The sequence below is a fragment of the Lagopus leucura genome, unplaced genomic scaffold (assembly GCF_019238085.1).
Source record: "Lagopus leucura isolate 7727_CA_CO unplaced genomic scaffold, USGS_WTPT01 Super-Scaffold_1, whole genome shotgun sequence".
Taxonomy (NCBI): domain Eukaryota; kingdom Metazoa; phylum Chordata; class Aves; order Galliformes; family Phasianidae; genus Lagopus; species Lagopus leucura.
This window is the reverse complement of record NW_024962250.1, coordinates 41,137,798-41,155,358: the sequence shown is the minus strand read 5'-3', so window position 1 is coordinate 41,155,358 and position 17,561 is coordinate 41,137,798. Positions and strand designations below refer to the sequence as shown.

The window sequence follows — 17,561 nt, the reverse complement described above, 5'->3', positions numbered from 1 at the left end:
AGTTTTATAACTTTCTGTACTTTTCTTTGTCAAAAACATCTCTTCTTGGACAATACATCATCTGTCGTCACTTTTCCTCTCTCACTACAGAATTCCTTCTCAGTTATTTTTAATGTGGGTCCCCACCCAGGGATGGGGTGTGGTCCTAAGGTGAATGGCAAAATATATGAATATGGTCCATATGAATGGCAGAACCCTCTTTGGTTTTATTGGAAGCACAGCCGAGCCCTTACTCTAAACCAAGTGATCTCTGCAGTTTAGCTGAGGGATGCCAGACTGTTCTGTGTGCAGAAAGGATCTCAGAGCGTGCAGGTTGGCTTAGGGCTATTCTCACCATAACCAGTCCCAGTGCCTTTCAGTGCCTAGATGTTGCCCTTCCTTCCCAGAGGCAGCTGATTTTGCTCTCTATTGAGATCAAATGGCTGTCACATTGGGTTGGGGAAGAGTTGTAATGAGGATTTTGTCTCTTCATCCCAAAAGTGAAGAAGGCAGCCCACATTGTTTGTCTGCCTTTCTATAGGAGTCAAGTCTCTTGCCCTCTGAAGCTGGCAACGATTGATGAAGCAGAACAGTATTTAAGAGGAGAGCTTCCATCTGAGCTGTCGTCCTATCGCCACTCTTTTGTTCTGGGAGTATTCAGCACAGCCACAAGTAAAGGTGAGTGACATTTTATGGCTTAAGCATTTGAATTTAATTGCTGACCAGAGATGGTTGATTTCAGATGCTTGGGAAGTTCTCCATGTTTCATTTTCTCTAAAGAACCAATCATGTTTGCTCACATCAAAGCCTACCTGGCACCACCTTTCTTGGTTTTTGTAAGTAGAAGATTGGGGTAATTCCATATGTGGCACCTAGAGTTTATATTCTGACATCAGCCAGCAACTGTGGATGTATTTACTATATCCACTGTGCTGGCATGTGACAGCCCTGACAGGTCTTGGAGGCGTGCTTGGACCAGTACAAAACAACAATTTCATGCTGACCTGTCCCAGGGCTGCACAGCTGTCTGCACAAAGAGGTGTTTTCACAAACAGCCAATCTGAATTTACTTAGCCACAATTTCGCTGTCCCTGTTGTATTTCCTGTCCCTTACCATGAAAAGTCTGCCTCTATCCTCTTCATGAGTCCCCTTCAAAGGAGCTGTAAGCTGCTCTCAAATCTCTTCTCAGCCTCTGACTGAACAAGCCCAGACTCATCACTCTTTTCAGTGGAAAGAAAGCTCTTTCCACTGTTGCATTGGTGGTTATCTCACTGACTCCTCCTCTTGCAAATGTGGGAGTCTCAACTTGCAACTGACATGGAGTCTGGAATATGAAAAAAAAGCAGTGAGGTAAAATGCAAAGTTCTTGCATCAAACAGGAATGACGTGCTACCAAGCCTCTGAAATCCTTCTCTGGATTTTGAAATAGGTGAGCACATGAGAAAGTTTCTGCAGTAGTTGGTCCCAGCTGTAAGTGCTAAGCACAGTTGCTAGGAGTGTTCTGAACTTATCTTAATTTATCTCACATTGTATTCTTGGTCAGTGTCATCCTGGTCAATGCTAGGAATGCAGGGTGGCTGAAACTTGGAGTTGTGCCTCTCCTGTCTGTTACATAGAGTGCTGCACCAGAATGGCAATCAGACATGTTAATGAGGAAAAGGGAATAAAGTCAGTCTAGAAAAGGAATGTCATGTGATGCTTCCATCATATCCACAGTGGGCAGATAGGATCTTCCAGCCCCACAGTCTCCAATTTACCACTATCTCTAGGAGTCACTGCGCTAAAAGGGGGATGTTTTTATGATCTTTGTCAAGATCAAAATTTCAGACTGTTTTTCTTTTTGAAGACCCAGCGTGCCTGTAACCTTTGGTTAAATGCAGTAAAGCTAATGAGTTGCATGAGGAGGTTCAGAGGGAATCCACTGTGCTCAGAGATAAGAACAGAAGAAAATGGCAGTAAACATTTGGGCTTTGTTCACCGAGCCAGGTGACATCTAGCATGCCTTCCTTCTTCTGGAGGGCCTGTATCTAAGTGTTAAATTTAGCAGAAAATCTTACTGGTCTCAAAAAAACTTTCAAACATTTTTCCCTAGTTTTCATCAGCTGAGCTCTGGAATCATCCTTTTATTCCATGTATTCCATTCTCTGCAGCAGTGGTGCCTGTGTTAGCCCAGATGGCAGCACTGCAGACAGCATGTGATCTGTGAGACGAGTTCTTTGCAGGGAACCTGCCTGGATCCAGATGGCATTGTGAGCTCAGACTATTTATGTACAGAAGATGGTCCTTTCCTTCTAGACCTTCTGTCTTTGGAAACACAGGGCTTGGAGGCTTCCAAACAGCTCTGTATGGAACCCACAAGGTTTCCTCCTCCCCTGGGGCACGCTCAGGCTGCAATCTAGAATGGCATCTGCAGTCTGGGTAGCTCAGCCACAGATGCCAAGGGAGAAGAAAGATGGGATGCTTTCTCAGTGTGTAGCCTGAGGGATAGCTGAGTGTCACGCAGTATAATCTGAGGGAGCAGAAATTTGGAGCCAGCTGTTTGGCACCAAACCCAGACCAGGAGTCAGGGAAACCACGTTGCTGTCCTTAACAGCCTGCAGACTTCTCTGGAAGTTTTATAATTATTTTCTCATAGCAAAAATTCCTGTTGTTACCTGAACCAGCAACGTGTCACGTCATTGCCATTTCCAGCTAACTGAAGTCCAGTCAAACGAAGCTCTGGATTTTTTCCATCACTTAGTGTGAGAACTATATTAAGAAACTCAATGGATGTGAGCTAAAAGAGCTCTGTCAGAAAAATCATAATTGAAATGGATTGCAGAGAGATACAGAGTATTACCAGGGCAGGGAATGAGCATTTTCCTGGAAAATGGGAGAACTTTACAGGGGTTTATTTGCTACTCAGAAGCACATTTGGAATTAGGGCTGTGTCCTAAGACGTGCAGCAGTTGTTTAAGAACACACCTGTGCTCCTCAGATTTCTGGTAACGTTGTAGGGCTTGCCAAGCATCGGTGTAAATCAAGCATTAAGCATTATCTGAAGTTGTCTGTGGGGCTTTGTCTGTGCACAGACTGCTCACTTCAACTCGTGATCAGACTTAGGTTGGGGCAGAATAAAGAAAGGACCCACATGACCCATATTTTTTTCTCTCCAGCGTGGCAACAGCAGACATTTAGGAAAACAATTACATGTTCAGAGGGATTTCTTTCCCTGGCAGCATGGAACTAGACTCCAGGAATCATCATTCAGGATGTTCCTTAGTCTAGAAATCTCCCTCCTGCTTTGTATCTAATGGCTTGTGTTGGCATAATCAGAATCTCTGCCTGGTATCCACAGCATGCCTTGGCAGTGAGTTTATTTTGTGGAGGATTTTACGCATGGCTGTGAATTTCCTGTTTTCCAGTAACTGCTGCCCAAGCATTCTGTGGGCTGCTGGATATTGTGTTAGAAGAGATGATGAAGGATTGATCCCCGTTCACTTGTTCTGAGATCTTGTGTTGCCTGTCCATTGTCACCCAGCAGGCACAGTGAACACCAGCAAAAGGCAGAAAGCAGCTTAGCTTCAAGCTTTCACTCAATAAAGAAAGCAAAGTACTACACAATCTACCATCTCATATAGTTTTCAGGATAAACAGCTCTTAGGAAGTGCTCTGTATCTGTTGTGGAACTGTGTGCACGTAGGTTTTCTTGCACAGAACTACGAGGCTGCTGTGTGGGACTCTGGGTCTGTCACAAATCGTCCCCAAAATGCTGACAGTTTTGGAATTGTGATAGGAAGGAGCTGCAAAGCAGAGTGTGATGGCGAGGGAACAGCAGGAATGAGCCTAGGAGTCCCAAGTGTGGACTGTGCTGAATGTTGTCCTGATTTAGGAGAGAATTCCTGCAGCCAAGGCCTCTCCAGGGCAGCACTTGAGCACATGCTTACTTACGTCTCAAGTGAGTGTTTCAAGTTAAATGCCAGTGGAAGTGCTCTCCTGAGGATGTTTGGATTTAAGCCTGCTCTTTGTGTATCACACTGGGTCCTTTCGTGCCTCGCAGAGCTCACAGTCTTCTTCATGGCCTTTTCTCCTGTAGCTGGGCCACCACATTAGCAGAGGGTTTGTTGGTGAAGTTCTCAGAGCAAAGCTCTCGCTGTTCATCTGATCGCTTGGGTTGTTGCGTCAGCACTGACATCAAGTGACTGAAGACCAAGTGAATCTGAAAACCAGTGTCAGATCCTGATTTGCTTGACATCACAGGCTGGATGTGGCTCTGGGCAGCCTGGGCTGGTGGTTGGTGACCCTGCATGTGGCAGAGGGGAGTTGAAACTAGATGATCACTGTGATCTTTTTCAACCCAGGCCATTCTACGGTCACAAGCCTAATTGGGCAACCTGTGTCACAAGCACTGTGGCATGTGTTATTTCTTGCAGTGTCTGAACTCCCAACAAGCCACTCTTTAAGGATCCAAGCTTTCTTTCAGAAAAGAAATCAGTATAAAGAAAAGCTTGTAGCCCTCGTGGTTCCAGGGGATCGCAATGAAAAATGCATCCTTAAATTTTGCTGGAAAGGCAGAGAGGCAAAGAACAAAAAAGTGAAGAGCTTTGAGGCAGCTTCAGTTTACTGAGGTCTGAGTCACTGGTCCCAAGTGCCTGGGTTGGCCAGTTTTGACACGATGATCCGCATTACAAGGAACAATAAATTCTGTCTGAATGAGATTTTAGTTGCACTCTGTAGCAACATTTATCACAGCTGTATCTGAATCGTAACTTCAACTCGTGGGAAGACCTGACTCCTCTAACATAAATGAGAAGAGCCTTTTTTGTTGTCTTCAACTGCTAGATATAAAGAGTGGGAGAGCTGAAATGTGCCCCATTTTCAGCCTACTGAGGCAGTGTTGTTTTTTTCTCCCTGATCTTTATCTAGTGCATTTTACAAGCCCACACACTGTGGCTTGCATATTCTCACAAAGTTTGTCTCTTCCATGGATCCAGTTGCCTAAAACTGAGGATGTTTTTATAAGGGCATAAACCAGCTCTTGGAGCTGGCTCCTTCTGGAGCTCTGCTCTCAATCTCTCAGCACAGATAGATTCAGCTGTTACAGATTAAGGGATTCACACCCTTTTATCCCCATTGTGTGAGTTTTGTAAGGTGAGAGGTAGACCTTAGCAGCTGTTAAGGATCGATGGTTTGATGCTGCTCTCTGAACTGTGACAGCAGAGGGAAAGCCCTCTCCTTCCAGCTGCAAGAAGCAGTGGCACACAGTGTGCCTTCAAGGTGCCTTTGGACCCTTGGTGGTTGTAACAGATCCTCCTGTTTGGAGGAGCCCAATAAGACAAAAAGACACTTGAGGGAGAGAGTTCTGGCCGCTTAACACTCCTGCAGTAGTCTTTTCCAAAAGGTTGCTGTGATTTATAAGATTTCTATTTAGCCTTTTAATTGGTCTCCTGTTTTTAAGAACACCACTTATGGTCTTTAAGTTCTCAAGGGCATTTCACTTTCCATCAGTATCTCTGTCATGCAGATCCTGGAAACTCAGTGCTGGTGCCTAAAGAGCAAAGGCTGCTCTCATAATAGGAACTCTTTCCTTCTCACCCTTTCAGTGGCTGCCAACTCCTCCCTTGTGTAGCCTGTGGCCATGAGATGCACCCATTTCTCATCAGCTGCTAATCATATTTTTGTTCACAGCTGACAGTTTGCTGTGGGAGGGTGTTACATATGCAGATGTGGTGATTTGACTTCCAGAAGGAAGCTGACACTTCTCTTTCTATTGTTTATTTATGATTCTTTGTCTCTTTTACAGTCAGGGAAGCCTTCACAGAGGCAGGAAGCATCTTAAGTGGGCACGTAACAACAGGGATGTATTTCGAAGATGATGTCTTGGCTTTGTAAGTTGTTTTTTTCTTTGGTGACAATTCAGACTGACCTGCGTTTACTGAAAGCTGCTGCCTAAAGCAAGTGTCTCTGCCCATGCTGAGTGTTTATCAGCAACCCAAACATCTACAAATGTCTTAGCCTAGTAGCAAGACTGTTCAGGACTCTGCCAAAGAGAGATGGAGCAGTGACTGGGCTGCTGATTTACAGCCCTTCCACAAGCGACCTATTTAACCCTGCTGTTATGAACTGTCAGCTCCCTTCCTGTTGTTCAGGTTCACTCTGGGTATTTTTAGTCCTCTAGCCCTGCCAGTCCCTCACGCATCTGTTGGGTTCCATGTAAAACCAGACCAAACCTATATGGGGAAAAAACAGGCTGGAAAAATGCTATTTTTTAGCTAGATCAGAATGTGAGGAAGAAAAAAAGAGTTCTGCCCTTCTCTTTCCTTTGAGGAGAAATGCTGACTTGCTATTTTTCTGCCTATTGCTGCCATCTCTGCACCTTCTTTTTCTGTCTTCCGTGCTCTGATGCTGCACAAGTGCATGTGATGGGTGAGGAAGGGAAGTGTAGGGGGGGATGCTGCAAAGCCAGAGGTGTAAATTTGACTCTTGCTCTGGTGGTTGACCCTGTTTGCAAATAGCAACCAAAAGAGAGTCTGTGTGCTGCCCGTGCCTTCTTGCAAGGAGTTCTTGGCTACCAGTGGAATAGGAATTGTGTCTGGGTGCTGGAAAATGCAGCCCTCAGTTTAAGCCAAATTGTAGCTAATGGGACTTCAGAGTCCATGGGTCTGTGCATTTAGCTTAAGGCTCGTGCTCGCTCCTCCAACAGGAAAAGTGCTTTGAATCAGGCTGTGAGGGATGTTTCAGTGCTTATAAATGCAGGGAGATCCAGAAGGGGTCTTTGCCTTCTCCCAGCATCTCGTTCCCATCAGGAATCAGCCACCAGTGCAGCATTAAAAATCCCCAAGTGTCCCTTCTTGCTGGCGTGGGTTTTAACAGCCATTAACATAGCAGTGAATTCTTTTTGCTAGTTTCTTAGGAACGTGCCACATCCCTGCTGTGTTTGATGACACCAACAGAAGTCTGTGTCCTGTCAGCAGTGACGCATCCAAGAATACATCTCCATCCTCCTGCTCCAGCCATAGTCTGGAGAGTGCTCCTATTTGCTTGGGATAGTTAATGCAGTTTGTATTGATATTCATTCTGCCAAGTTTGGATTCTGGCTGTGGAAGGTGTTTTTAGCTGTTATTTGTGGGTGAAGCTACTGTAGATGGTCATCTTCTCAAGTGTAAGTAGAAAGTAAACACTTACAGGAATTCCTTATGCAAGAGTCGGGCTCACTTCCCTTCTCGAGAGAAGAAAAGCTGTTTTTGTGCTAAGCTCACACTAAGGAAATGTTTGTGGCTCCTAAGTCACAGAAAACTGGGCCCTGCTCACATTCCCCCAGAAGAAAAGGTATATAAAATGCACCAAGGAACGTTCTAAACAAAACTGTTTGCTCAGCAAACACCTGGTCCGTTGGGAACAAATGCAACAAAGCACCAATGAAGAAATACTTTGAATGAAGTCATTTATTTCTCACATATTTAGATGTCGCAGATTCCTGCCAAGCATTTGTTTGCAGATGTTTTTGATTTAAATGCAAGTCTCGTATTACCCATGTAATGCCAGCTATATAAATAGAAAGCTGTCACAAGCAGAGGTGCAACCACTTGATAGGTGTTGGTCATGTTACTGGGAAAATCAGAGGTGACTTCAGGGTAGACTCCAGTTATGAGGTGGGGAATTTGTTGGTTTTCTGGCAGTGTTGGGAGCTTCCTTATCGAAGGCTGCTGAATGAGTTCATCTTTTTAGACACAGAGAACAAGAGTTCTGACCTCCTTGGAGACGTGGCTCTGCCAGAGTGTCTCTTTAAGACTTGGGGAGTTTGAAAAAGGAGCAGAATTTAAAATATTTGGAAGGTTTTTCTGTTCTCAATCAAAGGCAAATGCAAGTTAACTTGAAAAAACAACCGACAGGGAAGTTACAGATCTTCTCAGCAGCTCAGAGGATTCCCAGCCGTGACCAGAGGTGTGAAATAACGTGCTGGACTCAAGGAGCTCGTGAATCCAGGCAGGAAGGGCACAGCACAGCTCAGGGCTGGACTGACAGGTATTTCTAGGGGAAAGAAATATATGTGAGGTACGGCCCTGGCCTTTGGGGTGTGAGCTGCAAGAGTTCCTGGAGCGTCTGGCTTTCCATTGGTGTCACAGTGTGATGGGAGTTAAGAAATTGCTGTGCTTCTGTGATCTGGAGAAAACTGGGAAGGTTCTGGTAGGAAAACAAAACAAAACAAACAAAAAACCCCACACCTGAGTGTGTGGAAATGAACAGAAAACCAAAGCAGAACGGACTGAAAAAAGCAGAAAAATGAAAGTGAAAAAGCTCTGATGAGCACGAGAACAGATCAGCAAAGGATTGATAAGGCTTGAAAGCCTCAGGAAGGTCATTACTGCCACTCTTTGTCAAGATACCAGTGCAGATCTTGGCTTTCCCTTAGCAGATGTGCAGTGGGTGTGTTTTCTTCCCAGCAGAGAAATGGGGTGAGGGGCGAAGTGAAAGGTCTGCATTTGAACCGAAGGGCGCAGAAATGTCTCATCTGGTGTCATCTTCACCTGCTTTGTCTTTGTGGCCTGAAACACCAAACACCGAGGTTTTAAAGCACATTTGAGCACGTCTCCCCCCACGTTGCATCTTCTTCATACAGAAAAAAGGAGATTAGGCACACCAGATTACCCTAGAAAAGGAAATCAAAGGCCTCCTCAGCCCAGAATGCCCTCAGTTTCTCTCACACAGGCTGACTTCCCCAGCAATAGTGGTGTCACAGCCTTTGAAGAAATACCAGCAGCCTTTGACAGATAAACTACTGACACCCCCAAGAAACAGCTGGGGCTGTTCACTTCCTCTGTTTCACCCTTCCTCTGGGCGGTGACATCTGGAGTCTTTAGGGTGAACTTCTTCAAACTTCCAGCACATTGCTCACCCATCTTGGTGTGGTGCCCTTTCATTGCTCAGACTTCTCCTATTTTTGCTATTTCCACCTGCTCAGCTTTTCTTTTAATGCCCTTGAACTCTTTTACCCAAAGTATGTTGAGGAGCAACAGAGGGGCTGGTTTCTCTGATAAAAGTGAGTCACAGGGTATGTCTGCTGCTGTAACATTTGCTGAACTTCAGCAGAACTGCACAAAACTGCCAACAATCAAAGCCCATGGAGCTCAATTGATAGAATCATACAATCATAGAATCACAGAATGGCCTGGGTTGCAAAGGAGCACAGTGCTCATCCAGCTCCAACCCCCTGCTGTGTGCAGGTCGCCAACCAGCAGCCCAGGCTGCCCAGAGCCACATCCAGCCTGGCCTTGAATGCCTGCAGGGATGGGGCATCCACAGCCTCCTTGGGCAACCTGTGCCAGTGCCTCACCACCTCTGGCTGAAAAACTTCCTCCTCATATCCAACCCAAACCTCCCCTGCCTTAATTGAATGCTTAGTTTGTGTATGTTTGGTACCTGCTGTGAGTTGGCTGGGTTTTTTTCAGGTCCCATAAATACGCAGTGTCTCCTCCTGCCCTCCTCCTTGCCAGGAGCAGCAGTCAGAGCGTGGAAGGCATCGCTTTGTCCAAGCAGAGTGCACAGGACATCGTGGAGATGATCAGATATGAGCTGCTGGATCTTTTTGTAAGTAAAAGAAACGTGTCCTTTTTCCACTGAAGTTATTTTCAGAAGCGCTGATTACAGCACTGAGCTTGCAAAATAAATACATTTGCTCATTATTTGCTCCCATTGTTTTTATCCTTTATGACTTGGAGCCAACGGTCTGGCCAGAAATGTGTTGTTTGTAGCGTTGTCCCTTGGGAGGAGGCCCTGGGAGTCAGTTGGCTGGCTGGTGCTTTTAGTCCTGGACCTACTGTTGTAGGCATCTTCCAAGGCCTGCTCCCTGCACATAAGCTGGATGAAACCTGCTTTGCCTTTCTGCTCACACCCATTCACCTCAAAGTACACAGCTTCTCATTCAGACCTGCCTTGTGATAGGCATGGATGGGTGTAAGCATTTCCAAAGTGCACTGAAGTCCCCAAATCCACATTGGACTTTGAGATTCTCGCATTCAACGCAAACCCCACAGCTTTGCTCAGCCCCTGACCCACTCATGTAAGAACAGAAAGTCTAATTCTGTCTTGCTCCCTCATCCCCTTACACACCAACTTCTTGTTTTGGTGTCTTGCAGCCAGAAATCACCGTGCAAAATCTGCCCCGCTACTTGCAACTCGGAAAGCCTTTCCTCATCTTGTTTAGTGATGGTGACATTGGTCAAACAGAAAGCAAGGAAATGCTGACACTGGCAAAAGGGAGATCTCAGCAAGCATTTGTGTCGTGCTGGTTGAACTTGTGAGTATGCTAAAACCTCTTTGTTTCTTTCCCTTACCTTGCTCTTAGCATTGCAGGGCAAGGAAAAAACAGAGTCTGCAATTACTCAGAACGCTATCGATGTGGCAATGTGATCATTGGGTCTGAAATCATCATGGGTTGGGAGGCCAAATCATTTAGCAGTGATTCAGTACGTATTCTGGGCAGCTGCAAAATTGCACAAAAAAGTAAAATTAGTAAAAACCTTAATTGATTGCAGAAGTAATTGCCAGTAGAGTAAAATTTCTCGAGGATGCTGCGTGGTAGCTTCACTCTGGACCTGAATTTATTATTTTTTTACATGTGGAAGAAAAGAAGTACATTTGCCCTCCTAGAGAGTCTTAATATAATTATTCCATCAGCAATTAGTGTGAAACACAATGGGCCAATTAGTGATTGCTGACCGTGGGGAAAAATGAAAGTTTCTGGAAGAAGCTCTGTAAGGCAAACCTGAAAAATAATGGAGAAACAAAATGAATCCTGGCACTAAAAATAATTAAAAAAAAAAAAAAAAGATAGAAAAGGGGACTTTTTAAAATCCTCCCCTCCTGTGTAAGTTTTCAGTTTTTAACCTCTGATTGTTTTGTTCAAGCCCAGAGACACCTCACTGTCTTAATCATAGCGTGCTTTGAAGTCTGGGAAGTGCCTAGCAGCGTGGGCTGGAGTTTAGCTAACTTTGTTTGCCAGTAATGCGCAAGAAATGAGAGTCCCTGGAACTTCCCCACCTACACATCTGCCTCTGTTCTCTTTTACTGAGAAAGAATAAGCTGTCCTTTACCGGGGCAGAAAATGGTCACTGGCTTTAAAAGAGCAACATAATCCTAGAAAGAGGACCTCATTCCCATGGTGAAAGCCAACTCAGACCCTGTGCATCACTGAGCCTGAAAATAGGGCCTGAAGGACTCATCATCTCTGTGTCCTTGCTGACCCTCCATCTTAGTTGGATCTCCTCTTTTGGCTCTCCCTGTGTCTCTTGGAGGAGTTGCCATTCCAACTCCTTGTCTCTGCCCACTGACTGCAGGAAACCACTCCACAGATGCCAAGGGACTGGATTGCACGAGCACAGCCCTCTGCACCAGCTCATAGCACTTCTACCTGCTGGTGGCTGCTGCAGCTGCAGGGTGGTGACAAGAGCTGGTAGTTCCCACAGCAGATGTCCAGCACTACGAGAGTTAACTGCAGTGTGTCATTCCCATCTGACTTGCTCTTAAAAACTTGCGGTGGAGAAGATTTCACACCTTTGTGCAGAATCTGTCCCAGCAGAATTTGTCCCTGCTCCTCCTGCTAGAGGATATCTTAACTCATCTGTTCTGCTGTCCACTCCCTGTCCATTAGACAATAAGGGCTTAAGTCCTTGAGCTGTGAACTTCTACAGCTGTCCCATAGGTAAAACAATGCATACATGTTTTGCTGAAAGTAGCCTGAGAGATTTAATGCTTTCTTGACCCTGAGGACATATTCTGCTGCCAAACTATTGTTGAGCACGTTGTTGGATCTCCCCAACAGGAAGAACACTCCAGTGGGCCGTGGGGTCCTGAAGGCATACTTTGCCACCATACCTTCATTGCCTGCTCTTGTCTGGGTGAACCTTCATGCTGGAGGTCAAGTGTTTAAGTTCCCATCAGAGCAGTCAATCACTGAAATGAACATCTTATCTTGGCTGGAGAAACTGAAGGCAGGACTGGAGATTCCCAGCAGTAAGTGGATGAGCGTTTGAAATGTTCCTAAGCATGCACTGTTAGCTTTGGTGTGTTTATGAGAAGATGCTACGTGCAATAAATTGTCTGTCCTGGAATTTAATTATGGAAAAACTAGCTATTCTAGTTTGAGTTGGAGCAGTACAAATCGTCCAGCCAGAACAGAATACCCTTACTCACGAGTTTGCTGCAGGACTGTTTAACATTCAGAGCCAAGCATGAATAGTTCTGAATCGGCATCTCTTCCCTGCATAATCCCCAGACCTGGCTGTGCTTTCTGATTGCTGAGAATAGACCTGCTGAAACATTGCTTGCTAATAAGAAAATCTCCAGAGTCCCAGCGTTAGAAATAGCTTCTCTTTAGGCAACTTCCAGCATTTTTATAGACAGGAAAGTGTGAGGAAGCCGAAGCCTTGCTGTGGTCTTTGGAACATCAACGGTTGGCATTTACTGTGAAGCCTTTCACTAAGTCCCTTCCTTCCTTGATCAGCTGCTGAAGCTTTGGAGGAAGGCAGTGTAAATGTGCCTTCCTCATATGGTAGGAGTAGCCATTGGGTGCCACAAACTCGGGAACAGCTGGCTGATGGCCTGCTTCAGGCTCCTGAATTGAAATGGGGGTTTGATCTTGTGGAATCTTAAGATAAGCCTTTCACAGCAATTGTTTTCAAACGCCAGCAGCAGCAGCCTGGCAAGGTAGGATATGGAGGTGTTGTCAGTAATCAGACATCACTTGTGGCCTGGCTGCTACAGCTCTGTGACCCAGCCCTTCTCCCACAGCTCTTCCCATCTCCAGTGCCAAAGGATGGATGTCATTTAGGTCTCCAGTTAAGGACCTTCCTTCATTCAGCTTTCCAGGTGCCAGAGGGGTGCTCTGATGGTTGGGCAGCATGGCCAAGGGCTCTGCCAGCCATCACAGCCTCCTTGCTAAGCTTTTAGGTCTGTGTGATCAGCCTTAAAAGCACAAATTAAAGAGCATCCTCACTTAATGGTGCTGCTTCCTCTTTGCAGAGACAGCAGTCTCCCCTCATTCCTAATGGCATTTCAGTAATGCTAAGTCATTAGCACAGTTATTTGAGATCTGAGTGAAACATCCATTCACTGGTAGAGAGAGAGCGTGCTGCTGCTTGTAAAATTCACAGCTTGATGTCTGAAGACACAGGAACCAGCCTTTGAGGAGCTGAGCCCTCAGCCAGCTCCTGTAAATGTTAATGCATCTGTGGCTGGTTTGGTTTGGGTGGCATTATTAGTTGTGGAGAAGAAAGAGTGAACTTTAAAAAGAGATCTTTAATTTTGCATTCACTGGAAGGGCAGAAAAGCCATATTTGCTTTGAAATGGAAATGACTGTAAAGTGGGTTACATCACAGCCTCTTAACTTACTAACAAAAGACTGTCTTCACCTTGCAGGTACCCTGTCTGAGGAAGACTGGAAACCACCTCTTCCTGCTTACGATTTCCTCCAGATGATGGAGGCCGCAGGGCCCGAATTCACCCTCCATACCTCCTCTCACCAAGAGGACAGACAGGAGCAGCAGCAGCTGCAAGGCTCTGAAGAAAAAGCCACAATCAGAGAGGAACTGATTGAGCAAGTCGGGGTGAAAGCAGGGAAAGCCCAGGGCCCTGGGAGGGACCTGCGGGGCACAGCCCCAAGGTTGGCAGGCAGGGAAAAGCAGGCCAGGAGGCACAGTGAGCTGTGAGAGCAGGAGGCTGTGGGACAGTGCCCTCAGTGAGCCTTTGCAGCAGAGAGAGAAGTGAGTTCAACTGTAAATTGACAGGAATGGCCCTTAAATTTCGGTCTAAATTCTGTGTTGCAGTTCTGTAGTTCTGTCTGTAGTTCTGTTGCAGGTAGTTCTGTGGTACCTGTGATTTCTGATAGCAGAAACACATCCATACGACACGTGGCTTGGCCCTCCTGGGTGCAGGCCGTGTTGCATTTCACAGTAAATTGTGAGAGCAGGTCTTCATGAAGGTTGCTGCTGAGTTCTGCCTGCCTGTTCGTTAGTGGAGAGGCAGAGTGAGGTCACTTGGCATACTGAGGGCTTGCCCACACAGAAATTATGCCAGAAAAGTTGAAACACTGCAGCTTTTCTTCACAGTTTCTATATATCTGAGCAGGAAGAGAGCGAGTGATTCCGGGATAAAGAACATTTATCTTCCCTTCGTTTCAGCAGAGGCTCTACAGAGTTGTGTTGGCAAGCTGTGCTCTCCATAAACAGTTAAATCTGCACGGTAACTGTGCAGAGCTGGGAGGGCAAACAAACCTCTGGCTGGAAGGCTGAAGTGTTTAAACTGACATGCGATTGTTTACACCTGAGTGGTGAACTGAATCCACGGGTGTTCTCATTCCCAGGGGTAATAGCATATCTGGCTAAAGCAGCTTTATTATGAAGAGCTCAGGTCATCACAACAGCTGCGAGTACCCAAAATAAAGATTTGCCAGCAAAGCCCAAAGGCGGGCAGATTGGAAGGTGGCTTTGCTCAATGCTGGCATTTTCTTGGTTGTGAGCCCAGGGGGTTATTTACAGCTTCTGCTTCGTTTTCTTTGGTCTGGGTAACAGCAGTGAGGTTGGTGCCTTCTGAGCCAAGGATGGTGCAGGAAATGAGGTCTGCAGAAAGACCAGCGCAGAGATAAGGAGAAGTGAGAGGCAAGGCTGGCAGTATTGGGGACAGGTGGTGCCAATGTGGGACAGAGCTGTTTCACATCCTTCTGGTGATGAGTGGGAGATCTGGAGCGTGGGGAAGTGGCATTTCAGCCTCTGCTCCTTTCCTTGGGACGGTCTGATTCCGTGCTGCAAGACAGCATGGGATATGACCTGGACGGAGCAATGTTTTAGGAAGAAAGCTTTGTCTAATTCCACTAATGGCCACAACAGTCTTCCCACTGCCTTTAGTAAACATCTGCTCTGTTCCACAGCCCTGCTGAGATGTGAGGGGAGGGTCAGGTCCTCCCCCTGTTTGTGGCTCTGAAGCTACTGGTGAGGGGAAAAAATGATGTTAAGGATCTGCTGAGAGCCCTGTGAAGTCTCTCTCGTCCTGCAAGCAGCCCACATAGATGGGAATATTTTGAAATGCCAAGGAATAGACCATTAGTTCTGTGCCCTCCATGCAGCCCATAATTGAAACAGACCATTTTTGGACTCTGACAGGCTCAGAGCCAGAACGTATGTATTTAAAGTAATAAATGTGCAGTACACAGTCTTCCATGCAGCTGCATTTTCCCAAGGAAAGGAGTAGGTCAGTGTGCAAGCAGAGCCTCTGTGAGTTCCCATCATTCCTCTGCAACTCAAATTTGTAACACTGTGCTCCATGACCTGTACACGGGTAATTTCCAGCACTAACCCAGCACTGGTGGCTGCTTTCCCTCTTACTGCATCACTCTTCAGGCAGACAAAGTGCAATGTTTGGGCTTTTCATTCATCTCTTAAATAAACTCTTATCTCAAGTTCAACTTGAGATCTGCATTTGGGTCCTGGAGCAGCATGTCTAGGATGGAAGCACGCTTCCAGGAAGGCTCCTTGGCTGCTGAGTGCAGTTGCAGGAGGATCACTGACTTAGCAGATTTTGTGCAATACCAGGAGCCTTCCCGGATCCCCGCTGCTTTTGGCTGCGTGTCATTTTTCTATCACAGGTCTTCGCTGCTCAGCATCCAAGTAGAAGCCTGTCACTAGGGGTCAGTGCCACATCTCAGTTCTGGCTGGAAGAATTGCTGCCTCTCGTGCTGCTTAATCGATCCTGGAGAGCTGCCATCAAAGCAATGGGGGTCCAGGAAACTGATACCCTGTGGGGGTGCTGATGGCTGAGGGCCTGTTTGCTGCTGGGGAGGGGGGGACAGTGGCTGCAGGAAGCCGAAGGGCTGGGGGGCTCACAGCTCTGGGGGTTTCAGCATTCATATCACCAGTGGGTTCCCCAACCCTGAGCCTCCCAGCAGGGAGGTGCCAGGAGCCCTGAGCCCAGCCAGCAGCTCTGTGCAGCCACGGCTGTAGGCACCACGGAGGAGACATGCTTGGCCACATCTCATGGCCATGGGCTGCGTTAGGTGGGGCTGCTGGCCCTGAGCACAGGTCTGGGTCAGGGTCCTGGGCTGCATCAGGTCTCATGGTTTGACTCTGGGTTTGACTCCTCAGCGCTTGGGCATGGAGGAAATCTTTACAGGCATGCGTGTACCCAGATATGTGCATATAGAAAGAAAATGTTCTGCATATTGAGAGCAGTTTGTTGTCTGCATCTTACAGCCTTCGCATTCGCTGGCAGCAGCAGTCCTGCATTGTGTTCGTTTTAGTAGCTGTGACTCTGAGAAGACCAACATGGAAAGAAATAATAAATGCTAATGGCCTCGAGTGAAAAGAGCTGAGAAACAAGAGCTCTGCATCCCAGGGCAGCTGAGAGGTGTCTGAGGTGTCTTTGATTGAACAGAAGATAAAATGAGGATACAAAACTAGGATTACATGGCTGTGTTTGAGTGCAAAACAGTTTAACTCAGTGCCCAGCACTGTACGGAGTGCTCCGGGAGCTGTGGTCTGACTGAGCAGGGAAGGAGAGGAGTGCTCACTGCAGGGACTAAGGGAGCATGTAGGATGAGCTTTTCACGTTTAAAGAGCTTTTAGAAGAACTGTTACAGAGTGTTTCTGGTCTGTGGCTCAGCTGGTGGGCAGCAGACTGATCCCCTTGGAAGCCAGCCCTGGGGGTTTGGTTGCATCACCATGGACATGAAAGCAGTCGTGTCTCTTCTTGCAGCTTTGTGACCCTCTGGGTGAACCACAGCTTTTCTCAGGTGGGATGGAAGGTGAACATTCCAAATCAGCTGTTATCAACCCATCCCTGCCTCGGTGCCCCAGACCACCAGTGGCCACAGACCCTATTGTGGCTATGCAGTGGGAATACAGCCGCAGGATGGCTAAAGATGTGGCTGCAGCCGGAGGAAGCATGCAGGAGCAGATGTCATGGGAAGGACACGTGCCTGTGTGTGGGCAGCTGCCAGTGCTGCCAGGATGTGAACCAAGACAAGAGCTGGTGTCCTGGCTTGTGTCACTTGTGCTCATCAGTTCCTGGTGCCACAGGGATGGAGTGTCTGGCGAGGCTGGGGGAAGGAGGAGGAGGATGGCAGCCTTCCTGGAGCTGTGGCTGGGGAAGAGCTACCAGCTGAGGCTCTTTGAACAGCCCCTGTGGTGAGGGGCGCAAGGCAGGTGGGCCTCGTTCAGGGACATCCAATTTTAAAAGCATCGAGCTGCAATCCAGGGCCCTGGAGGGGATGGGAGAAGGGAAGGAGCTGGTGTGGTGTTGGCATGGCCAGAGGTGGCAGAGGAGCTGTGCTGACGCACTTCTGGGACAGGGAGGGTGCAGGATGGAGCTGGGATGTGAGATAACGAGTGGCCTTGGGGCGGGCCGGGTTTCCTTATTGCTGAGGATGTGTGCCTGATGCTTCCATTGATGAAAATACAGCTGTGCTCCCAATCGTGGCCAGGGGAGAGATGGGGACTGTGGTTCCTACAGGGCAGCTGCCACAGGTGGCTTCATGTGTGTCCTGCTCAGCCAGACAGGGGCTGGATCCCCTCTGCCTCCTTCCTTCTGGAGCTGAGAATCCCCACACACCTT

At 47.1% G+C, this 17,561-nt stretch overlaps 1 protein-coding gene across 2 annotated transcripts in view; it reads left to right on the top strand.

The window, feature by feature from the left end:
- Positions 1-16,313, top strand: part of TXNDC16 (thioredoxin domain containing 16) — a 44,001-nt gene extending 27,688 nt beyond the window's left edge. For both annotated transcript variants that reach the window (XM_042868258.1, XM_042868251.1), the window contains exons 15-20: positions 521-657; positions 5,763-5,847; positions 9,409-9,547; positions 10,096-10,256; positions 11,781-11,971; positions 13,377-16,313. In XM_042868258.1, the coding sequence (XP_042724192.1) occupies positions 521-657; positions 5,763-5,847; positions 9,409-9,547; positions 10,096-10,256; positions 11,781-11,971; positions 13,377-13,666 (1,003 nt within the window). In that variant the 3' untranslated portion in view covers positions 13,667-16,313. The remainder of the gene's footprint in view (positions 1-520; positions 658-5,762; positions 5,848-9,408; positions 9,548-10,095; positions 10,257-11,780; positions 11,972-13,376) is intronic.
- Positions 16,314-17,561: the final 1,248 nt, after the last annotated feature.